Source organism: Thermobia domestica, chromosome 8 (genome assembly GCF_964235325.1).
Source record: "Thermobia domestica chromosome 8, izTheDome1.hap1.1, whole genome shotgun sequence".
Lineage (NCBI taxonomy): Eukaryota > Metazoa > Arthropoda > Insecta > Zygentoma > Lepismatidae > Thermobia > Thermobia domestica.
The window spans coordinates 138410363-138437673 of record NC_137461.1 but is presented as its reverse complement, the minus strand read 5'-3'; the positions used below and the strand labels follow the sequence as shown (position 1 = coordinate 138437673).

Sequence of the window (27311 nt, the reverse complement as noted above, 5' to 3'; positions counted from 1 at the left end):
AACGTTTGTGCAAACATTTTCCACATCGAACTCGTTCGAAAATTGTTGATTCCTATTGTTGAATAAATTTCGATAAAGTTCAATAAATTCTCTCCAGAATTGTTGATTCCTATTCATTGACGCTATAGCGCAAGAAATAAGCGTCTGTACATTAGGCCTCTTACTCGGAAATAAAGCTCGTGTTTGCACAAACATGCCCATACACGGTCCACGTGTTTGCGCAAACATCATGTTTGTGTAAACAATTTTTGAACGAGTTCGATGTGGAAAAAGTTTGCACCAATGTTTGCGCAAACAGTTCATACAGCACCATACACGGTCAAATTATTTGCACAAACAGCCTTGTTTGCACAAACCGTGGACCGTGTATGGGCCCTATAGGTAGGAGACCTTATGTAGAAACGCTTATTTCTCGCGCTGTGGCGTTAATGAATAGGATTCAAGAATTCTGGCAAGAATTTATTGAACTTTATCGAAATTTACCAGAACTGTGGAAGGTAAAGAGTGAAGATTATAAAAACAGGAATCTGAAAAATGCGGCCTCACACGTTTCTATAACAATTTGTCCAAGCGTCTGGGGTGCAATGGCTGTTTCAAATTTAAGTTCTCGTACGTGTTTCCGCATGCAAGATAATGCAAAGTGTCAAAGAACTCGCTCGCGAGATACTGCATCTTTCATATTTGTATCCTGTTCTCGAATAAGAGGAGTACCCATTTCCAATATTTCACCAAATATAGTTGAATCCATTCGTAAATAAGACCACAGTCGAACTTATCTCAAGCTCGACAACAACCATGTAGCCAAGGGGGATTTAGGGGGGTCAGAATCCCTCCTTCGAGTCCAGAAATGAAAAAAAAATAAGGGAAGATTAAACAAAATGAAATTAGAAAAAAAGGATCAGCGTTAAAAATAAACTACAGGAAGCTTTTGGTTACTTTTTCTCATGAGGAAATTTGTATTGCTTGCAATACATGGTGGCGAGGTGAGCGAGATATCCTGGAAGAGACAGGGAATTTGTAATTTCTATAAAAGTTACGGAATTGTCAGAATTTCTGCTACTAGTCAGGGAGATTTCAAGCTTCCGAAAGCATAGTGCCGTTGTGTAATTGCGTGGACATTTTTTAAAATCATAATTTTTCATCGCATCCTTACAGTATCAAACGTGTTATTTCAAAAACAATTTTCTACCGCTCTTTTGATATGTTATTTGGAACAGACAGTAGTTGACGAATAATAAAAACAAAAATTTATGTGGAAAGAAAGTTCTGTTAACATTTGATTCAACAGAGAAAGGAACGCAAATATAGTTGAGTTGAGTTTAGTTTATCGTCTCTTTCAGCAGCAAGGCTATATGATACGTGGACCTACTGATTAACGTGGAATCCGAACCACATGAGCTCCCGCAGGGAAACGAAGGAACGCAAATATTGTAAAATACTTTACAAGACATTATTGAGTATGTACTGTTTATAATAGTGAATATGTACTTTTTATAATAGTTGAGATCGTAATGTAAGGAAAATTGTTATATTTGAATAAACAGAAGAAGGGCGTAAATAGTTTATAATTTTTTTCACTACGTTTTTTTATTATTATTTTGCTCGAAATTTCTTCATAGTTTGTTATTAAATACTTGACAACATATCCTCATTTTATTGTCCTAACAAACCGATATATGTTGATACTAAAGCACTTTAGATTGATCGAGCTCCTGGTCCTTCAGAATTTCAAGTCACGCCCCCGTTACGAAATCCTTGCTAAACGAACCAATATATGTTCCAGTAAAAAAGTTTAGAATGATCGAGCCCCTGACCACCGTATTTCATATCATGGTCCTCCCCCATTACGAAATCCTGGCTACGTGCCTGTCGGCAATTAAATTTTGAATACTAAACTAGACCGTTTCTTGAACCACTCTCTCATCCACAACCTGTTCTTCCTTTTTGGTTTCGCGGGTTTTTCCCCTTCCATGCACATGCCATTATTATAGCTAAACAAGCTGCTTCAGTGGACATATTTACGCGATCAAACTCAAAATTGAACTGAAGTTTGTACAAACAGTAGAATCGTGTATGGCAGAGAGTTTGCGCAAACACAGTGTTTGCACAAACTTAATGTTTGTACAAACCATGGATCGTCTATGGGCCCCTTTAGTTTTGTCCCATAGTAGTTATGCCCATGGGTGGGGGATGAATGTCGATCGGATTACATTACACTAGAGCAGGGGTGTAGCCAGCAGGTTTATCTAGGAGGGGCAGTTACAATATACAAAGGTTAAAAAATTTGAGGCCTGAAAAAACGGAAAATTTTAGTTTCCGTCCGAAAAAATCTATATTTTTTTTAGCTTTTTTCCCCCCATAAATATTATGTACCAGGTAGTTTTTATTATGCCTAACCAAGAACTACTAGCCCGGAAAAAACATTAATTTGTGTATAACTATTTCAATTTAAGCCCTTGTACACAGAACCTATCTACATAAGACTAAGATTTACTGACAAAAATATTTATTTATTATTCGTGATTAAAAAACACCATAATTTTTTTTATTAACAGCTATATCTCACTTCCTGTTTTACACCAAGTATCAAAAAAAAAAAAAATGCAAAACAGAATAAAAGCGTTTTTCATCAAATTTTCCATCCAATAAAAAATATGTTTATTAAAACACTAGTTATAGCATATAAAAATATAAAGTACTTACAAAGCAGTTTAATACCATTGTTTTATGGCAGTATTTATAGTACCTTGTTAAAACGTTTGTCTCTCTTCTTTTATATTCTTTCCACCTCCACTTTCCCGGGTTGTGTAATCGCCGAAGAACCCAGACGCAGAAATATCTGCAGAAGATAATCACTATTGGGTTAGGCACGATTTCTTATAGCTTGGTACAGGTACAAGGCACTGACTCAAATTTGTATCGGTAACAGGTATCAGGTAATAGATAGCCAAAGTACTACCCAAGATAGGTACTGTACAGGTACTGACTAATCAAAGTACCTAAGGTACTATTCTAGGTACAAGATTCTAACAAATTATCTCCCTATCTGGAATAAAAGTAATAACAGAATTCGTCAAATTTTAAATATTTAATAATAATTCAGGGTACGGAATATACTGATTTATTTTACTTGTATAAGTAATAGTTCCATATGTACAGTACATAATAGTGTTACAATTAATTTGGTTTCCTTGAAGTACAAATGACAGAAAATTCAAAAAAAAAAAAAAAAAATGAGGGGGGAGGAAAGAAAAAGAAAGCTATGCGTAGCTACCAAAAAATAACAGATTGCAGAAAACTCCAGAATGACGTCAAATTTCACCCTTCTGGAATGTCAAGTTTACAAAACTGAAATGTCAAACGGAGTGACAATCCTTTCAACGTGTCACTAAACGGGTGTCAATGTGACTAAACAAAAGTTCAAAAGAACTTTTTGTGTGTGAGAGAGGAATAACCTCCCAAAATTTGCCGTATAGACCTTGTAACACCCTGTGTATTATTACTAATTTAGCTTACGTCAAGTACAAATGCAATAGAAATGCTAGTTCCAAGAGGCAAAATATATTACACTAAACAACAAAGACATTTGAATCATTAGGTGAAAAGGAAAAAAAAAAAAAACATACGTTTTTAAAATTCGTAGGAAACGTTCACTATGTAATACAATATTAATAAGTTTAAAGTGTTCCTATCTTTCCCCACATTTCGTTTTGTAAGCTCCATAATACTTTAAAACACTTAATAAAGCTATATGTACATGTACAGGGTGTTTCAAAACGTATGCGACAAACTTCGGGAGGTTATTCCGGACACAATACATAATTTTGAAACAAACATTTGTAAATAGAAAAGATATGACTTCGACAGTAATTTAGGAAGCCGCACTCTCTACATAGAGTAGTTTTAAAATTATGTTCCCTTGAAATTCAATTTCCTACGCATTCGGCATCTTGCAGCTCCGAAACTAGTTGCACTAAAGTTCAAAAAGTCTTTCTTTCGTGTCCGGAATAATCTTCCGAAAATTGTCGCATAGGTCTTGTAACACGTATTATTACAAATTTAGCTTCCTAAGAACAAATCACTTAGAAAGGAGACAATTCTAACAAACCGCAAAATATGCTATTCTACTACAATAATAAAAACACCTGAATTAGTACGTGAACAATGAAATAAACACATACACGGGAACACACACACACAATATATATATATATATATATATATATATATATATATATATATATATATATATATATATATATATATATATATATATATATATATATATATATATATATATACACTCTTGAAATTCATATACAGGAAACTTTCATTATGCAATACAATATTAATACATTTAAAGTGTTCCTATCTTTCTCCACATTTCGTTTCATAAATCTACAGTATATTTACATGTTCAGGGTGTTACAATCAGTGTCGGCTTTAGCGGGTAGGCCGGGTAGGCACGGACCCACCCAAAAATTTTGAAAAATATATAAACGCAAGAAGGTACAATAAAGAGTTTAATATATTTTCAATTATTTATATTAATGGTAGATAATTATTTAACAAATAGTATCAACCACTACTGCAAAAGTAATTTCCTACTGTCATTAATCAATCAAATGTGTACAGACGTGTTCAAATTATTAGACTCACGCCCGTAAAATGCAAAGCTGATGTTGGAGCCCTAATTTAGGAGTTCTAAAACATGTGAGTTAAGGGTTAAACCACCAATAGAGGATCCTTCATTTGTTTACTGTACAGTTGAAGTGATGATATCACCGTTGAACAGCAGATGACATTAGTGGAGGAGAAAGTTCTGAAAGTTGTGTTTCAGTTGTATACAGCTATTAAAGAAATGCAATAATCGGCCCCAGCCCGGCCCGGCCCAAAGAAATAACAGAGTCCGAGCCCGGCCCGTGCAGGTCTCTAATACAGCGATTGTGGTTTCTATCAACAAGTTACAGTCTGAAGTGTTGTGGTTGCAGTCGTAAGCAGTTACAACATTCAAAGCGTTCAACAGTTCGAATGGGCCAGTTTAAAGTGATCGTGACGTGTTTTGTGTATTAAAATTTTAGTCTGTGAAGTCCTGTAATCGCTGCATAATGTGAAAACCAGATATCTTTCTCCACGTAAAGTGGAAGTTATCAAAACACTTCTGGCGGAAGGGAGATATACACAACGACAAATTGCTAGTAGAGTTGGTGTAGGGCAAAAATCTGTGAGTAGAATCTCTGTTGCAATTAGCAAAAAGCAAATGTATAAGCAAAAACGGGTTGGGAAGTGTGGGCGAAAATCAAAGCTATTCCTAAGAGGTATCAGAAAACTAAAAAGATTGGCTCTGGGAAACAGAAATGCAAATTCTACAGAGCTGAGCATGGTGCAGACATTTTGCCTGAAAGTATTCAAAGGATTCTTTGTGCTGGGGGAATAAAAGCACGCAGGCCAAGACAGAAATCAAAAATTGCTCCAATCATTTCAAAGAAGCGCCTCGAATTGGCACGAGGCCTGGAACAGTGAACTGCTGATGATTGGAGAATAGGTGTTTCAGTGATGAATCATGTGTCTTCGTGTCAGATGAATGTTTACAATATGTGCAACGTCGATCTGGGGAGGAATTCAAGATGGAAATTATCCGACAAACCGTGAAGCATCCTACTTCAGTCAGGGTCTGGGGTGTGATGCCTGTCTTTGGGCCTGGGAAACTATTTTTATCTATATATAGTAGAGGGAACAATGAAGCACGACCAATACCTACAAGTTCAAGAAGAACTGCTTCCCCAGGCTGCAGTCCGGTTTGATGACGCACACTTCATCTTTATGCATGATGAAGCGCCATGCCTCCGGGTCAAAGCTGTGACAAAATTCTACGAGAACAACAAAATTAGTGTTCTTCAGTGGCTGGGCAATACTTCTGATATGAACTCGATTGAAAACCTTTGGAGCTTCATGAATGAAAAGCTTAAGAAGCAGTACATTACAACCAAACATCAGTTGATCGAGAGATCAACAAATTGTGGTATCGTGACTCTGAATTGAAGGTAAAATGTACTAAACTTGTACATACGGAATATTAATCTTTGTATGAGAGACCATTTTCTTATAAGTATTCACTTCATTTTTTATTTCCAATTTGGATTTAATAATAATTATATTTGAGTGTCACGTACGCATTTGTTTTATTGATATTGCAAATAATGTGCCACACCCACTAGAAATAAGGACAGAGTTACAAAGCAGTAATTTGGACTAAGTTCGAACGTGTTTTCTTTGGTAGTATTATAATAACAGTAAAATATTCAGAAACTGAATATTGAGTCTAATAATTTAAACAAGTCTGCATATGTATCCATAAACGAGGGTGCGGGCCTACCCAAAATTAAAATCCTAAAGGCGCCCCTGGTTACAATACCAATGCGAAAAACCTTCGGGAGTTTATTCCGGTAACCAAAACAAAAAAGAAGTGTCCCCCAAAGGATACCCGGATAATCTGCCAATCAGAGATGCGTTTCTTTTTGAAATCCCTTGCGCACATAATGCGAAGTTCTCAAAGAAAAAAACTAAATAGAAAAGATATGACTTCGATGGTGATTTATCAAACTGCACTCTCTACGATGGATAGTTTATAAAATATATTTAGGCCTCTAAAGTTTACTTTCCGGCATCTTGTAGCTCCGAAACTAGTTTCACTAAGCTAAAGTTCAGAAGGATTTTTCGTGTGTCCGGAATAACATTCCGAAAATTGCCGTATAGGTATTGTTACACCCTGTAGGCCTTTAATATCATCGATCTTAAAGAAAAAGTCATTAACTGCTTTTTTTTTTTTTTTTTTTTTTTTTTTTTTGATTTTAAGTTATCTGTTATATTGCATCATTTTCAGCATAAGCTTCATGTTGGTAAAGCTATAATCTATATTTGCGAATAGTTAGAGGTTGAAACAGATGCGAACAGTTAGAAGTTGAAACAGATGTATAAATTATAGTTGATGTCTTCTTCAGCATAAAGTGTATGCTAAAAATGATCCATATAACAAATAACTTGAAATCACAAAATTACAGTTAATGACATTTTCCTTAAGATCGACGATATTACTAATTTACCTTCCTTCAAGTAAAAGTGAAATAGAAATGAGACTATTCTAACAAAACAGGCAAAATATGCATATTAGAACCACAACAACAATAATAACATTGAATCATTGGGTTAACAATGGGACAAACACAATACACGTAACCAGTAAGGTTCTTAAAATTAGTCTGCAGAAAACGTTCACTATGCAATACAATAAGAGCAACTACGTATCAACATAATATTAAAAATTTTAAGGATTTCTTATCTTTCTGTACATTTCGTTTCCTAAGTACTGTAATACTTTAGGAAGAACTTACATCATACAAAAGGGAGTCGTAAGTCTTGCAGTATTCTGGAATACGACATAATTTTAATCGTTTTTGAAAATAGTGCTCTCAACGGGTCGGGTCGGGTCAAGGTACAAGCCGACCCAACCCATGACTCGACCCGATCCGTTGAGAGCACTATTTATAAAGAAGTTTTTTTTTTTTTTTTTTCACAAAATGCTGTATGGAGTTAGATTTACAGCAGCAAAGTCATTAGCACCATAATTTTCTATGGTAGATAGAATTGAAACTAATTTGTTTCCTCACACAAATCGCTTCTGCATGTTCCCAACTATACTTCTACCAAGTTTTGGTCCATTACGACCTCTCATAACTCCTCCAGAGCCTTAAAAACAACGATATATTTTGATAATCTGGTACTTACGGATGATGGCGTATACACGTGCCTGCTGTTTGGATTGTGGAAATCTTGCAAGATTTATGACTTACCCTTATAAAATTGTTAGTGTACACTACGCTGTATGTGCACTGTAGTGCATTAGTCAAAATATTTGACGGAAGTATGATCACAATTTGGAAAACAAGCCAATGTTTCTAACGAGAGGAACACTTTAGCTCAAGGTTTGCAAAATAGCTATTTTGGCGTCAGCGAGAGCGATAGTGATAGTCGTTCGATTCGTGTTTGCGTTGTCGTGAACTTACAAGGATCTGAAATTAAATCCAATTCCACATAAAATTACTAAAGCTAAGTATTTCCAAATTAATATCCTTAAAATACTGCAAGTAATCAAAACTAAACTTACATAACTTTACAATGACTAAAAGCAGCATCGAAAACTAGAATTAGTGTTGCTCAGATTATTATTATTATTATTATTAAGTATTCTGCCTTTCGGCAGGTCCTGGGACTGATGAGGATTAAAAAAAAAAAAAAGATTTGGGTCTGAAAATGTTTCTTTCACTTTTCTCGATCTTCAGCTTCCTCTTTTAGTTCCCAACATTTTCTCCTATCTTTCAAATCATCGATCAGCTGTTCTTCTTCTTCCTATTCCTCGCTTTCCTTCCATCTTTCCTTCTATGGCGGTATGAAGAAAACAATTTCTTCGCTAGATGTGTCCAATCCAATTGGCCTTTCTACGAAGGATAGTGGATAGAAGTGACCCCTTCTCTCTTATCCGTTTTAAAACATCTTCGTTTGTTGCTCTCTCTGTCCATTTTATGTTCTCCATCTTCCTCCAACTCCACATTTTGAAGCTCTCTAAATATTTCTTCCTTAACTTCCGTAATCTACAAAGTACAGTCCAATGCTCCATATATAGCACTTGACCAACTTCTTCTTAAGTCCAATATTGAGCCTGCTAGTTAAGAGTGATCTTTTCTTGTTGAATACTTCTTAAGCTATGGCAATTCTTGATGTGATGTCTTTGGTGCAGTAAGCGTCTCTCGTCAAAATACTTCCCAGATACTTGAAATTATCGACCTCTTCAAATTATCTTTGTCAACTATTTTGTCAATCATCTCCTGTAGTCCTCCTTCGGTTTTAGCCATTATAACCGTATCATCTGCATACCTGATCTTGTTAATGATCTACCCTCCAATCTTGAAATCTCAAATGTCCATTAATGCTTCCTTCATTCACTGTAAATGTTGAATAATTGGGGCGACAAACTACATCCTTGTCTGACTCCTCTTCCAATCTTCACACTATTGGTTTCTCCTTCATTCAAGCGCAACTTCACTCGTTGTCCTATGTACATATTTTGAATGAGTCGTCGATCTCTCCAGTTGACTCCGATATCTGTAAGTATTTTCAGAAGTTTCGTCCAATTGACTCGGTCGAAAGCTTTTCGCCAGTCGATGAAGCACAAACACAACTCTTCCTTTACATCAAAAATTCTTTCTGATATAATTCTCATCAATCCAATAACATCTCTGGTGCCTTTTCCTTTCCGGAATACAAACTGATCTTCTTCCAACCTCTCATCTATCTTACTTTTCATCCGCCGGTTCAGTATGCGTGCAATGATCTTTCCAGTGTGGGAAATCAGGCTAATGGTTCTGTGATCGCTGCGCTTCTTTACTTGATTTTTCTTGGGCAATGCAATCATTGTAACATCAAGAAAATCCCCTGGCCATTCTCCACTCAGGTAGATCTTGTTAATAAGTGAAGTCAGTGCTTTCACTGCGTTGTCTCCTAATCCCTTGAGCAAATCTACTTGTATGTCGTCGTCTTCAGTGGCCTTTCTGTACCTGTCCAATCCTGTACCATTAAGTTTTGTACTTTACTGTGTCTTGTTGGTAATTTTATCCACGCAGTTACAATAGACACCTTCTTCGTCATGAATAACCAATTCAATTAGCTTTGATACATCGTTCAGCAAGATTCTTACTCTTGATAAGTCCCTTGTTGAATTTTCACCCTCGGTTTTGATGTCTTTGGTTTTCTTCTGTTTTGAGCTTCGATTATTCTTGGGGGGATTTCGGATTTGCAATGATCGCGTGTGTCTCGGATCAACAAGTTCTGGTAACAGACACTCAACATAAAATTGTTGTAGCTGTTTTTCCATGTTCTTCATCCAGAATTCATCATCCCTCTGGATATATTCGATTTTAACACCTTTCTGTGTCCACAGAGCGAAGATACAGTACCTCCTCCGTGTTACATGAAGTTGTCCCTGCACTTGGTAGTAGTAATTGTGGTTGGTGTTTACTGTATTGGTGTTAAGGTCCTTGTCAAATTTCCAGAAAGTTACTTTTCTGGTCCTTATGGCATCTGATGGTGTTACATGCTTCACAGAAAAGGGACACTTAACTTCTAAAATGCCATCTTCACCTACCAGGCCGTCTGGTGACGCTCCTAAATACGGAATGGTGGAATCAACAAACAGGCCGCACCGTGTTATTGTCACGTTCACTGCCTTCTCTACGTGATCAATGGCTGTAATTTCCTTTTCTCTACCGTATTGCATTGCCTCCGAGTCCCAATCTCTATAGAGTAACGTTTGAACTAGTTTCTCGCACCCGGTGTGAGGCTTCCTCTTGCACACTACACCGAAATGAGATGCTGTAAGTAACTTACGCCTCTCCTGCTTCCAAAGCCCGCTGTTCCTCTGCATTGCAGTGCTCCTTTCTAGCTCTCGACGTTCCTCTTCTGTGCGTGCCAATGACTGCAAGAATTCTTGACAACGTTGCTGGAGGACATCAGGCGGAAGATCTGGTTTTTGGGCATTTGGACCGTAGTCCTTGTCAAGTTTATTGCCAACGGACGTATCCTCAAGTCGCAACTTCTTCCTGCTCCTGGGATGCTCCCGGTTCTTCGAGAGACTTAGCTTTCGTTTTCGCCTTGACTCTAACAATTTCGTGTAAACCCCTGGACTTTTCTCGGCACACATTTGTTTGTGTAGGCTATAGAGTGGGGTGTGGGTGTTGTAAGAAACCAGAGCAGCGGAGCATCTAGCCATGTAAGACCTTTTTAACCCATAGTTTACTCGTTTGCCACCAAGAAACTTTGCTATTATGGAGTTGAACTGTTCTACAGGGTTGCTGTCTAAATTCTTGAGAAGACTTCTGCAGTGAATTGCTAGTTGACCAACTGCTTCCATGACTAGCGAGTACAACCCAGCTGCCTTAAGTTCCGGAACAATATTAATTTCTTCTGCAGATCTTCCAGAGCAGAAGTAGCCACGCTCGACGCAGTGCAAATGTTCCCCGAACACATGGCTTGGCCCGTTGAGAAGATCTTTATATAATTCTGTGTGTCGAGAAGAAGGGGTCAAACCATCCTGGCTAGCACGATGTTTCACGGCCTTCGTCACTGCTCTTCGCAACCTCAGGATGCTGGCACCAATTTTTTTTCTGAGGTTAACATTCTTTAATTTGCCATCAGTGCTGATTAGTCTCAGTTTCTTGCAATAGTTCCGCAGTAAGTGATTGGTACACTCTACTTTTTCTACTGTAATGGTGGTGTAAGGCCTCGCTTCCAGAATTTTTGCATATACGCTAGAATCCCCATCAGCCACAAGAGTAGCATACTTTACATTGTACAGTTCTTCGCTTCTTCTAAAGCCCTCCACAATTATATCTGATTCCATGCTCGTGGATGTTTGCGTCCAGTTCTTGAAACAGCGATGCGGCCGTACTTCCTCACTCCTGGAAGCTGCCCTGGCGCACATTGTGCAGTACTTGTTTCTCACACCGAGGAACAGCACCTTCTTGGTGTAGAAACCGACGATGGCAGCCTGTGGAGCACAGTGAGATATAATTATTTTACATGAAGAGATCTGCAATTATTACATAAAATACGTTATGAATTTTGTACATATATAAGAAAATATCAATTTAAAATCTTAGGTGCACATTTACGGGCTAATAAATACAAACGTAGCTTTTCCGTAAACTGCGGCTGTAATCGTTAGAAAAAGTTCTCAATAGAAAGCAATAGGACTAGATAATCATTTGTAAGGCATGACACAAAGATTAATTTAAGCTTCTTAACATATGTCGCTAAAATTAAATCTTGCTAAATCGGTAAAAATAAGGGCAACATAAGTTTTCTCAAATGGAAGATCCCGTTTTTCTAATTGCAAACTCGAATTCGAAGCGTAAAAATAATTTGAAAATATTTTAAATTTAGTACTTTCGAGTCCTTATAGATGGTTGTGTAATAGTTAAGAAAATGACGTATAATGACTGGTGCCAATGCTTCGATACGCATGCTACCACAAACCTATCACAAATCAAAGTTTTTCACCTTCAAAAGATATACTAGATAGTACTAGATTAACGCAACCCTCTGGTATATGAAACGAATCCGCAGACCGCTCATATGAATTAAACATTATGAATATATGTGTATTCCATGTTAAATACTTGCAATTCCTGTATTCTTAGCTACGGAATAATAATGGTATTCCACCGTAGTATACCAAACATCCTTTGAAAAGCATATTCTAAATAATAACATATTCAAATGTACGAAATTGTGCTTAATTACATACATACCTATTATTAACTTATGCTAACTATGGATTAGATAATGAATATCTCCACTCCATATTAAATTTTATTCAGTTACTTTCCAATAAATGGAGCGCACAGAATGGATATCATGGCCGTGTTCTTAACATCATCATGGCCTTGATACAGCGAGAATATTTGTTATTTATTATTGTTAGTGTAAATTAGTTCGGTCCCGTTGTTTGTGGTCAGAAATGCATTTATTTCTGTTCAACAGGAATGAACAGATTAATTTAAGTAGTGTCCATCGCTGGCTACTAGTTTTTCCCACCTTTCAGGCAATTTTGGAATTCAAACTCGAAAGTAGATCTCGTCCTTTGAGGCGATCCAAGTTAGGAACCAACATTCATGACAACAAGAGCTATTTTTTTTCTTTCTTTTCTTTTCTTTTTTTCTTTCTTTCTTTTCTTTTTCTTTCTTTCTTTTTTTTTTTTTTTGAAAATGGAGAGAACTAATTTGTACGCCCAATAATTAGTTCAAGGAAGGGACACAAGGAGGGATATGTGGGGACAGTGGCGTATTTAGGGGGGGGGCTTCCGGGCTTAAGCCCCCCCCGAAATCTTACTTACTATAGTAAAGTATATGAAATATCTTGCAGAATTTTCACATTTTCAGGCAAAGTCCCCCACGAAAGTTAGCAAAGCCCCTCCCGAAAGAAAATTGTAAATACGCCACTGTGTGGGGAGGCTGGGGAAAACCAGGGAAAATCTCAGTTAGGACGGTCGGTCCGAGCAGCGTTCGTATCTACGCTCGACCTAACCAAAAGTTGCTTGACAGGAGACGCTACCGCTATACAACCAACTGGGTGAAGATACTGCGAGAAATTGCACCTAGTTACGCTGGCTACTAAATCAACGCATACTGTATATTTATGGTGCGTGTGATTACTGCGTTGCCCCTATGTATGATGGACATAGGGTAACGTAGCGTGTCAATCTGCAATCAGCACTAGTATCACTGGCGCCAAGCACATGGGGGCAAAGGAGCGTGTGCCCCAAGGACTTATCTGCATGGGGACATGCACCCAAGGAACTTGTGGTCAGAACATTCTCTTTCGTGAAAACCAGAGACCGTGCCGTCTCGTGTAACGTTTAATTGAAATTTCCCGGCTCGTTTAAATTTACCGCGACTAGTTATTTTAATTTCTTCCTTTTAATTTTAACTTAGTATATAATAATACGATTCGACATTTTGTAAATATTCTAATAGCTAATTCAGTTTTTTTTTTTTTTTTTTTGCACGCTCAATAAACTGTCATCCCTCATCAAATTTCAAATCCTAGGAGAAACTGGAAATTTGAATTTCTGGTAATATTTTAAGATTTATTGATAATTTGCGTAATTCTCTCAGAGTTGCAATACTTCTCCAAACGAAACGTTCTGAAAATAATTTGCTTGCCAATTCAATTTTTATATGCTGCATAACATGCCATTTTTAAAATCTTAATATTAAACATCTAAGTCTATGAAGACAGAGTTCCGTTTGTACAAATTTCATTATATATATATATATATATATATATATATATATATATATATATATATATATATATATATATATATATATATATATATATATATATATATATATATCGATATATATATATATTAGTGCTCCCAAGGGAATTTATCAAACTCGGCGCCGGTTACTAGCATCACTGCTATATTTCAATGCAATCTTCCAACCTACTGAACAATATTACTGTCTACTTGTAGCCCTACTTACCGTGCCAGACATGGAGTTGTAGTTACATCCATATGAACGCTTTGCCCAACTACCATCTGCTACCACAGTGAGGAGAGGCATTCCTTCGCTGTCAACGTCTCCCCTCTCCACAGCCAGTGCGATCTCCTTATCCACAGCTACCTGCATCTCTCTCGTTGCTGCTGCTTCCCATCCATCGCAAACTTTCTCGTGATATCTGTCATAGGTTTTATTAGACATGGACGGAATATCCAGAGCAGCACTGAATTCCTGAAGCTGGGAGTGTCCTGCACCAATTGCCATCGCACCACAAACTGCTGCAGTGTTCACATCCATTCTCACTGAATTTGGGTTCTGCGTGGACACGGTAGAAACCAAGTTGCACATCCTACATTTTAATTTAATATCGGATTTGTATCCCTTTATGTTTTCTCCAGTAATGTCCATATCACTGAGGTTGCATCCAAATGGTTCATGATTACTTATTCTTTGCATTTCGCTGATAAAATAACCAATATCTACAAACCTACGACCAGAGAGAGTCAATGTTTTAGGCGAACTATACTCAGAGTTGGGTGTGCTCCTCTCGATACACATTGTATTTTCAATATTTTCCTCATGGTTGCTCGTATCTGTTCTATCTGAGTTCACCTCAAGTGGCTGGCTGACCGAGAGAGCAAACGATACCCTTGATTGTGGTGCCTCCTCATGTCCAATTTCCCCCATTCCTTTCTCAGAAGTAGCTTCATCACCGTTGCTCACTTCAGGGATACAGCTTTGTTGAGTAGCGGTCTTCTTCTCCTCCAGTACCCTACGAAAGCATAGAAAAATGTAATTTTCCATGTGCATTTGCACAGAATTACAGTTAAATGTTTTATTTTATAAGTTATTTAGTCATTTTCTGAAAAGGTCAGCACTACACTCAGACGCCTTTACTTCCTTAGGGTTGCCCTCATGTAGAAAAGGAAACCAATAAACTATAGCAGGGCCAACAAAAGATGTTCTCTGAAGTTTCTTAGCTCATGCGGAGGAAAAATGCAGCCCCAACTTTGGTGCTACTGTTATCAACTACTGTTACTCTGTCTTACACCACTAATTAAATTGGCATTAGGTAGTACCGAAAAAGCCTTGACACGTGAGTAGTAGCAACGTCATTACGAGCTGTCAGAGACCTTCTCTTGTTGGCTCCTCTATAACACTAGAAAATCATATTGTTACTTCAGTGTTTATAGGACAAACAATATCGAAAACACTAAGAAAAGTGAGGTCAAATCAATATGTGCAACATGAATTCGTAAAATAAAGAAAATAAACATTTTTTGTAATACAGAATCTAGAAAATATTGTGCCATGCAACAATTAAAAACATGCCGACAAAATTGATTCCCCTTCTTTCTGATCTTTCTCGAGGTAAATGTCATTATTAATTTTCAGATAAAGCACTTAAAAATGAGTACAATGCTTTTACTTTATTCAAACGAAAGTTACAGTATTTGTACAGTAGTACAGTATTTGTACAGTAATACATCATTATTAGATCAGTACAATACCACACATGGCCCTATAAGGTCACCGGTCACCCTCAACCTCAAATGTTCTGAACTTATTTTGAAAACTACTATATAATCTACAAGGTCTATGAAATATATTGGGACAAAGGATTTACAGATGAAACAACCCTTACATTGGCATTCGAAATCCGAAACATGATAGATAGGATTAGACTTGAACCAGGAACATCTCTGGTCTTCCCATCGTTTTGCCACAATGTTGTCTGAACTTCTAACATAATTATTATTATTATTATAGAAATGAAATCTCTTAGGTGAAATGCTCGGCATTTGTGTTGTCTATTTGTGTGTGTCTCACGATGACTTCCGAACGCGTGAATCGATCAAATGAAACTTCTACAGATTGTTAATTAGGTCAAATGACAAGTCGAGTTCGTGGGGAAGAAAATCGGTCGAGGGGAGAGGGTGAAAACGCCTCCTAAAGGTGCAACAATGAAGGTAATTTGGGCATAGACAAATAACCTTGACATATATTCAATCTGACAAACTTTGAAGTATGGCTGATTGTCTAAAACGAAAGGACTTACATTCTCAGAACCTTAATACTATTATTATTATTATTATTATTATTATTATTATTATTATTATTATTATTATTATTATTATTATTATTATTATTATTATTATTAAACGTCTTGCCTGTGGGTCGGCGACTCAATGACTAATTTAGTAATACTTTCATCATCTCATTTCTAATTTTACATACACTCGTTACTTGTATGTGTGATCTCTAGAAGAAAGGAATGTGAAGGGACTAGTTCTATACATATCATTGAGTCGCAGGCTGGACGTTTCGTGATAAAATAGCATTTGCAGGTATACCAGTATATTTATAGCACTGGTGGGATTGCGTGGTTTCCTTTAAAATAACCAGTAAACGGGAAATTGTTTCCTTCACTGAAATGCACATTTTCCTCTATGAATGTGCTTCTCCCCTCTTTCTCTGTTTGTGTGTGAGATGGAGATCACGGGTGGATCTTCAACTTCCTTCATACTCTTCCTACAGCACACGGACAATGCAAGGTCAATGAACAGGATAGAAATGAAAGATGAGTATTATAGGGGTCTCGCTTTAATTCGAGGCTGAGGAATTCAGATTTGACCGACAGGTGCCCCACCCCCGTAACCAAGAAATGGCCTCTTGACGGTCCTGGGCAGGATTGCCAGTACGTTGTAAAAAAAATTACCTAATACTCACTTAATTCAAAGAGTTTATGCAAATTAGGCAATCCCTACCAAAAGATTAAAAAAAAAAAAAAAAAACTCGTCGTTTACAAATTTGCATAAGCAATTACCGTATTTGGGTACATTTTGCATATTACTCACCTTCTATATTTTATAACCACCCGCTGTGTAGTTTGCCCTCTCTTACGCTGTGATGCCATTGTCAAATAAATAATAAGCAACAAAACCGCAACCACAACAGCACTCAACAAATAACCAACTCACACTAACCCTTCAGAATGACATTCACGTGACAATTTTCTACCCCTGGCAACGCTGACATATAGAAGAAGGATAAGGGAGTGTCGCAAGAGTCAGGTAGAAAAAATGTTGAAATTTCTCCCCCTCTACCTCAGCCCCCGCTGGTAAACAAGCTAGGTCCCTATAATACTAGATGTTTCGCGTGCTAATGGAATCGCTATACTGTTACTTGATGGGGAGATGAATAAAACTAATAGTTTGAAGGTGAAAGGTAGAATAGACTGTGTATTACTGTAGTGTTAGGTATAAAACTGTGTGTTATTATATTGATGTCTGTAACTTTCTGCATTCTGCTTAATTCGAAGATTCGAAGTTTCTTTAAGAGTGTACTTTATTATCTGTAGTTTGTAGCAAGCAGCTCATATTATATATGTTTGCAGCGGCGCAAATATGTCATCAGCATTGGGGGGAGAGGGTAAGACCGTTCCCATCTTTTTTTCTTTTTTTTTTTTTTTTATAGCGATGTTCCAAATATTTATAAAGTTGAAAAACAATGCATCTTTAACATTGGGAGGCCGACACATTTGAGCCATTTCGTGGCAATCGGAAACAAATCATCACATTTCTCTCCAAAATACAGATTTCACATCGGATTATTGGGGGGCAGTCCCCCCAGTTCCAAGATTGGAGGGGACATGCCCCCCTCACCCCCTTCGGGATTTGCGCCAGTGTATGTTTGTGCAATTTCTTTATTCGGCCGGAAATACTGATGTGAAATTTCACGTCTTTGAAATATTGGCGTTAGCAGCACAAACTTTGGGGAAGACAGACTACCGGGCGAACTGGAGTATAGAGTACCTACCAGAAAAGGTGGGGTCTGGGGTTCGTTTCCCGGAAAATAAAACACAAAAATTTTAAGTTTTTGTTTGCTTTTTGAGTCAAAAATGCTTTAAAATGCAATGTACGACTTCTTTTTTTCAAAATTTTAACCTTTGACAGTTTTTTTAAAATGCGTTACTAAAAAACACACATACACACTTTACAGCTTGTTTGTTTATTCAAACAGAAAAATTCAACCTTGTTTTATAATTTTAATTAAATGATACCAATGATAAGAACTAGTGTGAAGTGAATACTCAGAAATAAAGTTTTGAGAAGAAGTTTTAGGCCTACAAGCCTACAACTAATGTAAATGCGGCGTAACAACCTATATATTAAAATGCTACATGAGGTTTATATGTTTGTCTCCAATCCTTTCGACAATGAGATCTCGAAAATCACAACTGCTAGAAACGTGCCGTTTTGGCTGGTCGATTCCAAATTTTGTGTATATTGTCCAGTTCTAATTGGATATTTAAAATAAAGGTGTCTGTTATTTCTTTATTACAATTTTTAGTGGTACACTAGAAGCGTTGAAATTTTAAAAAGTAACTAGCTGAACCTGCGGTCTCTACACAGCACATCATTCACGTGTGAGAATGAAGCTCCTTGTCATTCCTCACAATATCTGTACATGTCTCTTTACAGACACAAGTGAAGTAGGTCTTGACAAAAATTGGCAAGGGCTGTCATAAAGGGGGGATTTTTCGATTATTTTTTTCAATATCTCGAACCGTCTGCAAGATTAAGCCTATTTCCGGTTGAAGTTTCTAATTCATGCATGACCAGTGTCTTCTTTCTTCTTGCATGCAGTATGTAATAAGCAAATACATTACATACACAATTAATTATAATGTCAGTGATATATGGTGTTCATTGGGCAAAAACCTCGAAACAATAAATATTCATCTTAGCCTGGAGAAATGGTTATCCTTCGTTTTCCATTATCATTTGGCCATGAAACGAACGCCTGAGATATATAACCCTTCAGTGTTGGGTAAGTTACTTGTAAAAAAGTAACGCGTTACAAGTTACTTTACTTTCTCTTAAAATGTAACGCATTAGTAACGCGTTACTTGCCCCCAAAAGTAACTGTTACTTTACTTCGAAAGTAACGCGTTACTAACGTGTTACTTTTAGGTCCGAAACTTTAAAAATGTGAAAGAAATATGACTTCAATTTTCCGTACTACTATTACTACCGCTATTATTATTATTATTATTAATATTATTATTATTATTATTATTATTATTATTATTATTATTATTATTATTATTATTATTATTATTATTATTATTATTATTATTATTATTATTATTATTATTATTATCTTCAAAAAACAGCAAGTGGCACTACGAATTATTATTATTATTATTATTATTATTATTATTATTATTATTATTATTATTATTATCTTCAAAAAACAGCAAGTGGCACTACGAACTTATCTGTTCTCTGTGTGTCTGTGACTGTCGGTCACTGACATACGTAGTTCATGCTCGATTGTTTCATTCTGAGAAATTCACTTACAGGAAAGAAACATTTGTTTCCGAAAAAAAGTATACATATATTGTAGTTACTCATTTGAAATGTAACGCGGAAAAAGTAACGCAAACTAGGTACGTTACTTAAAAATTTGTAACGCGTTACCGTTACAGTTACTTTGGAAAAGATGTAACGCGTTACTAGGAAACGTTACTTAAAAAGTAACGCGTTACAAGTACTGCGTTACTTGCGTTACTTTACTTCCCAACACTGCAACCCTTGTATACAACTATGTTGTGTTGGAATGTATAATTCACAGGATATGATGCTTTACTTTTTTATAATTTCAACACTTTCAGTGCACCCTTAAAAATGTAATAAAAGAATAACAGTCACGTTTCCTAAATATTCAATTAGAAATGGACAATCTACACACAATTTGGAATCGACTAGTGAAAATGGCACGTTTCTAGCACTTGTTGTTTCCGAGAGCGCATTGTTGAAGGGATTGGAGACAAACATATAAACTTTTCTTCGGAGACAAACATACAGACCTAGCATTTTAATATATAGAATGCATCATATCGTATAAGTTACACATTCCAACAAAACATAGTTGTATACAGGGGTTGAATATCTCAGGCGTTTGTTTTATGGCCAAATTATAATGAAAACCGAAGGATAACAATTTCTCTAGGCTAAGATGAGTCTTTATTGTTTGGAGTGTTTTGTTCAATGAACAGCATATATCACTGACATTATAATTAATTGTATGTGTAAGGTATTTGCTTATTATATACTGCATGCAAGAAGGAAGAAAACACTGATCATACATGAATTAGAAACTCCAATTGAAAATAGCTCAGTGGTATAGCGTTCACCTCTGGTGCATGGGGTCCTTGGTTCGTTCCCAGCTCGCGCCAAGTGAGTTTTGTGGTGGGCAAATTCCGCGTGCGTGGGTTTTCTCGGGGTTCTCCCGCTTCCTCCCACTTTCTTCATTCCACCATTTCGTTCATTACTCATCATCACCGTCTCCTTTAGCCTAACCGGCATAAACGTGGGACGAAGATTTCATTTCATTTTTCAACTGGAAGTAGGCTCAAATTTTGCAAACGGTGCCAGATATTGAAAAAATCTCCCCTTTATGGTACCCCTTGCCTATTTTTATCAAGATGTTCTTCCTTGTGTCTATAGAGGAACATGTACAGATGTTGTAAGGAATGACAAGGAGATTCATGTTCGTATGTGAATGATGTGCTGTGTGGAGAGCGCAGGTTCTGCTAGTGTACAGTTAGAAATTTAGTTGAAAATCGTTTATCTAAACTAAACTCGTTTTGCTGCTTCCTATCTGAACAAAAAGTTACTTTATAGTTTACTCCACCTTCACCTTCATAGGGCCAAAAACTAACTACCTTTTTTTCAGAATTTAAAACAAACTTTTTTGCTACTTTTTCCATGTCTACTTTGTCTAACATTGTTTTGTGAACGTAGCAAACTGCTACATGGTTGAGCCTCTTTTGCGTCATACTTAACCTAATGTACCTCAAATCTTGGGGGGAGAGTGGAAAACGGTTTTACAAATATTGAAGGACATGTGACGCCAGTGTTTCGAACGGAGAATTTGGGTTCACGAATCTGGTAACACCCATTGTTATTGCTTCGACACAGTTGCCATCAGAGCGAGCCGAAGCTCTTTGAAAAATAATTTTTGTTTTAAGCTTGTGTGAGTGGCAATTTTTGTCTGAATGCAGAAGAACCTGATTGGGAAGAAACGAAAGCCAGTATGTGAAGAGAGCGACCAACATATAATTAGAATCAATCAATCAATCTATCTATCTATCTATCTATCTATCTATCTATCTATCTATCTATCTATCTATCTATCTATATATATATATATATATATATATATATATATATATATATATATATATATATATATATATATATATATATATATATATATATATATATATATACTATTGGAATAGATTTATAGAACAATATATTATTAGAATATATATACACAATATTACCTTTGCATGTTCTCTCGTCTCCATTGTTGCAGAATGAACCCCTTCTTTCTTATTTTCGCCTTGCTTCTGCGCTCATGTAGATACATCCCTGCTTTCTTCCTTGGCTTCATGTTGGGGACTTCAGTAAACTCTTGAAATGCACACGTCAAAAAATGTTACACCTGTCACACAATACACACAATAATGCTGCTTTCCCTTGCCAGCAGACGTCGCATGCGGATCTTCCCTCGCGAACTACTTTATTGTATCCCTCCGAATTCTACTGTGGGTGGGGCTTAGGCCCTGTCGAACTTTAAGCACAAGATGTCGCTACAGTGCAGAGAAACTTTACGCTGTTACAAGGGTTTCGTTTTCCACGTACAGTATCGATATATCAAAACTGACTTTACAAGTTATAGTGCGAATGTCAAGTGCAAAGATCAATGCACATTTCCTTCAAAACGGATTTTTATTAGCATGTGGGGTTCTGGAGATAATTGCATGTGAAAATGACGTTTATTCCCCATTTTTATACCAAATTTACTCATTAAGGATGAAAATTTTTAAATTTTTGTTCTGAAGGATATGTGCCGACATGTTTTGTGAAGAATATAAAAAAAACTCCATACTTCTATCTTTAGTCGTAACTGAGAAAAATGTTCAAAACGGAAGGTCTGTTCTGCGCGTTTTTGTGGAGGTATGGAGTCCTCTTAAGAACGAAATCAGACACTTGGCTCCTTTGTTTTCTTTTTAAAAAAGTCCAGCCACCCACGTCATAAATCACGTCCATCTGATTGCATTTTCCACACCATACGTGTCTCCTTTCGCCTTGACATAAACAAAATACATTCTCATGTATACACCCTTTCTATCAACGTTGAGTTGAGTTGATTATTAGTTTAACGTCCTTTTCAGTAGCGTGCCTATATGAGACAGAACCCACTGATTAACGTGGAATCCAAACCACATGAGCTCCTGCCGGGAATCCAACGCGGGTCTCCTATGCCAAAGGCATGTACGCTAAGCGCTTAGCCACGAAATAGCTCTTCCTATTAACGTATTACTCTCCAAAATACTAGGTTTCTTTAATGCCACTTGTATATAATCAAGTGCTCCGATAGCACCCGGAAATGTATATTGTTCTTGCCACTCTGCCTTTGCTGTTTGTATATTACGCACACTTCCGGGAACAATCCATTTTCAGGTAGTCATAGACAGTACTTTGAGCCACACCAGAATCCCCTGACATTCCGACCTGGAATCCCGGATCACTCACGTAACGCAAGAAAACCAAGGGCACCGATTTCTCTGTAAATTTGGGGGGAGAGGGCATTCAGATGCAGAAGGTATATATATCGGGATTATAAGACAAATTGCACTCTAATTATGCCAAATCTATATATATAAAAGAGAACGTACAAAATCCTTTGTCCGCTCATCACGCTAATACGGCTGAACCAATTTCTTTCATTTTTGGGGGGTTATTAGGATTTGGACCCTAGATGGTTTTTATCATATCACTTTAATTTTTAATTACCAGTGTCTTGAGATAATTGACCATTCAAGTGTCCATAACGTACAAATCCTTTGTTATTAGTTCATCATAGGTAAAAATAAACGTATTTATATGCAACCCGCATGACCGTGTCACTCGGCGGGTTAACATAAATGACAGGCGATATACAGCGGAAAATAGCTTGAATCTTCTGTTTAAAATTTTTTAATTGATTTGCTTATTTTTACAGACACTTTTACAATATGCCAGCACCGGGATGACCGCAGCGAAGCGGGGCGGGTTAACATAAATGACAGGCGATATAATGTTAAGATTTACTGCAATCTTCTATGGTTTTTATCATATCACTTGAAAGCGAAAAAGTAAAAATTATCTAAGTAACAAAGTTTATTGCGTTCCGGGGTGACCGCAGCGAAGCGGGGTGAACGCTGCTAGTATTGTATATTCATAAATACAATAGGGGGCCCACTTGAGCTTTGGGGGGCTCGGGCCCCCACAGGATCGGCGCCCTTGAAGAAAACCCGCATCTTTTCATCATTACGTAGTCCACCACCCCGAATTTCGGTTGATTCTCCTTAAAAAATGTTGTGCTAATCACTACATTTTCTTTCATAAACTTATAATGCTTTTTGTAATCTCCATTTCCAACATTTCTATGCAGTTTATAAATTTTTCTACGTAGTAAAACAATCATATACTCTGCCATATTTCGCACGGAGTCACCTATTTAGCTTGCTCCACAAATTTGGAGAAGTTACTAGCATCACAGAGGAGTCTTTGATTTTTATTGATATCAAACGCGTAGTAGTTACTCGGCTCGAGAATAGAGGTGTGGTTACTTCAAAAGGGCGGGGCTTCTCCGAGGTCAGCCGAGACGACTAGTGCTCAGTTCTCTTTTTATTGATACCAATGCGAGTAACTACTTCAAAATTGGGCGTAATGAGTAACTTCTCCGTTTTATTGATATCACCCATTTTTGAGAGTTGACGAAAAAGTTTTTCGAAAATCGAGACGAGACCCTTCAAGAATTGAGACTATACTTCGACAAAATTAGTGAGACGAGATGAGAACATCTTATTTCTTGTATAATATCGCATCGTGGACAATACTACGTGCCAGTAATTCTGACGATTTATGACTATTGTGATGATTTAATTCCTTCCGACTGAAACCTATTTGATCGTTTGAATGTAATTATTTCCAAATAGGACAAACAGGCATGAATTTCTTCAGCTTGGCACAGACTTGTTTTTTTATAGATAATTTTAATCAATCATTTTCTTTTTTTAAGTGCTTTATTATTATTGTTTTCTCCTTTTCGTACTTTTATTGTATTCTATTTTAGCACTTTTGTTGGAGTCGGTGAGCATTTATGACCACACATTCGTTGGTTGTAGGCAAACTTTAAAAAAAAAAAATATATATATATATATATATATATATATATATATATATATATATATATATATATATATATATATATATATATATATATATAAACAATTAGAGCTTCTAAATTAGCACGATTTTAAGCTATAGCGTATAGCGGACTGAAGGCTCGGGCGTAACAAGTAGTAATAAACAATAATAATAATTCTATTGATTACACTAATCTCAATCGCGAAGTATATTTTAAGTAGGGATCTCTTAAGTTGCCTAACTTCATCTTCAGTGGGAAAAAAAAATCTTTGGTTGCTCTTTTGCAGCTAGTTTCAGAAACGACCACTAGATGTCAGGCACGTTCAGCAGTGGTAACTGGATAAAGTTATTCTTTCCGCCATTCATGTTTCCATTGTAATAGATGGGCGGGCGATTTTTTTCCACCTCGCAACCTGATTGGATCTCATATCCTGTGACATCATTAATGTTTCATTGCTGGCAACAATAGAATTCCTCTCGTAGCCCTTTGTATTCATTATGCGTTTGTGTGTGTGTGTGTGTGTTTTTCTTCGTTCTTTTTGAAAATCTATTTTATTGTCACCTCCTAAAAGGATCCATTGTTTTTTCCCAACAATTTTGCAGTTTCAATCAAACTAACTTTGATTTTTCTATTAAGATTACAAAGATTTGTTTTCTTGTTCTCCTTATTGTCACAAGTTGATAATAACACTTTACTGTAACAATTTTATCACTATTCTTATTTTCTTTTATAACGAGAGAGTTTAAAGTTACATAGGAAGCAATCCCCAAATGACGTCATTCTATTTCCTGTACAATAATAGGAGCTTTTTTGGTTTCGTCCTTGGATGTCAAGCAAGGGTAGCATTCCACAACAGCTCATTGTTAACACAGTTACAGTTGTTGCACACACACTTGTTTGTGTCACTAGATATTTTGTTGTGTGTTGCTGACCCAAACAAACGTTTATCAAACATAGATGGAGGTATCACTACCAACCGGTAAATCGCCGTCGATTGATGACCGCATTAAAAGACCAATGAACGCTTTCATGGTTTGGTCACGGATTCAGAGACGGAAAATAGCTTTGGAAAATCCGAAGATGCATAATTCAGAGATATCGAAAAGATTGGGTGCAGAATGGAAGCAACTATCCGAATTGCAGAAACGTCCGTTCATTGATGAAGCTAAACGCTTGAGAGCACAGCACATGAAGGATTATCCGGATTATAAATACAGACCAAGAAGGAAGCCTAAATCTGCCTCAACAGGAAAAAAGGAAATTTCCTATCCGTATTCTTCCCTCTCATATTTAACACCATCTCCGTTAGATCCTCTAGGAACACTTTCTAGAGGTTTATACAGCAATGCTTTCTCAGTGTCTTCGTTACCACCACCATCAATAAGTGCTAACAGTTCTGTGGTATCATCTGCAACAGTGACCCAACAAGATGGCATTGGATCAAGACCAACAGGGTCTTCATTGTTAGAAGCGGATAAGTTTCGCTCTTTGTTCTCCCCAGTGTCTTTAACATTGATGGCTAATGGACAGTTTAACAGTAGCAGCAATGCAGGAGGGGTGCATCCAAAAACTTCAGAACCTCTCCCATCTCTCATGGAAGTGCTAAAACCACGACCGTCCTCACCAACTATTTCCTCGTCGATAGCGACCAGTATTTACAGTCATCAAAGTGCTTTACCTTCCCTATACACGTCTCCCCAATCAACAGTCAGTGTACAGTCAGCTGCATTTAGTGCTCCTTTTCCACGTGGTCCATTTCTTCCATCATCGTATAGAGCGACATACCCTGAAGTATCACCTCAGGACATTCGACTACCACCACAATCTGTCATCCTCACATAAGTGTTTACACTTTATTTTATGTTATTTTAGTTTGTGAAGCACATATCTACATTTATGACAGTACATGTGAAGTGACAGTGAATTTTATTTCAATTTAATACGTGCAAGTATATTCAGTTTTGTACATATAATCTTCATTATGATCTTGGTGTTGTGCATTTTTAAGTGTATGTCGTAATTTTTTTCACAAGCAAAAGGACAAAAAGATCTCTGATTTTCTAATTAGCTCTTTCATTTCTTGAAGTGCTTCCTATATTAATATTAGAGCATTCTGCCAACAGTAAGCCTATATTAAACATCGATAACTAGTGCTCTTAAAGCTATGTGAATAATTAGAGTATATTTAATATTCGCTACGTGAATAATTGAATAATTTTCTTCCCGTTATTCGTATATTCATTTCAACAATTGTTTGAGTAATTTTTATGTTCGAAAAAAGAATATTCGAACCACGGTTCAAATATTCGAATATGAAATTATTCTGATTTTAAAAGCACTAGTAAATGTGCTAGTTAAAGCAAGCTCTAATGGAAAAAGAATCGAGGACACATCCACTCAATTACTGTAGTGTTCATATTAGTTTCTTTCCTCACTGGTACGTATTAAAAATTAGTAGTAAGAAGCATCTGTTTAAAATTTTCTTTTAACCACGTTTTTTTAAAGAGTCTTAATGAATATTTTGATTTATACATTCCTTTCAAGAGTCTTTAGAAAAAAAAAAGTACAAGTACCGGTATTCTGTTTTCCAGTTATATTTCTTCCAAGAGCCTTAACAAATATCCTGCGTTTTAATTGCATGCCTTCTGAGAAATTTAATAAATATCCTGATTTTCAGTTACATTTCTTCCAGTAGACTTAGCAACCTCGTTTACAGATACATTTCTTCGAATTTCCTGAATTTTAGTTACGTTTCTTCCAAGATACTTAGCAAATATTTTGTTTTCCACTTACATTTCCAAATAGAGACTCAAATATCCTGATACGCAGTTAATTCCTTTCAACATACTTAATAAATATCTTGATTTCCAGTTACATTCCTTCCAATATCCTAAATTTCAGTTATATCTTTCAAATAGA

At 36.5% G+C, this 27311-nt stretch overlaps 2 protein-coding genes across 2 annotated transcripts; one reads left to right on the top strand and one right to left on the bottom strand.

Annotated features, from left to right (window-relative positions):
* Window positions 1-9642: 9642 nt before the first annotated feature.
* On the bottom strand, window positions 9643-21971 carry LOC145693241 (uncharacterized). Its single transcript, XM_081769048.1, has 3 exons — window positions 21478-21971; window positions 14103-14892; window positions 9643-11599 (listed from the first exon to the last, which is right to left on the bottom strand). The coding sequence occupies exons 1-3, from the start codon at window positions 21585-21587 to the stop codon at window positions 9644-9646; spliced, it is 2856 nt and encodes a 951-aa protein (XP_081625174.1). The 5' UTR covers window positions 21588-21971; the 3' UTR covers window position 9643.
* A 3021-nt stretch (window positions 21972-24992) lies between these two features.
* Window positions 24993-26828, top strand: LOC145691846 (uncharacterized). Its single transcript, XM_081767161.1, has one exon. The coding sequence runs from the start codon at window positions 25350-25352 to the stop codon at window positions 26232-26234; it is 885 nt and encodes a 294-aa protein (XP_081623287.1). The 5' UTR covers window positions 24993-25349; the 3' UTR covers window positions 26235-26828.
* The last annotated feature ends 483 nt before the right edge of the window (window positions 26829-27311 follow it).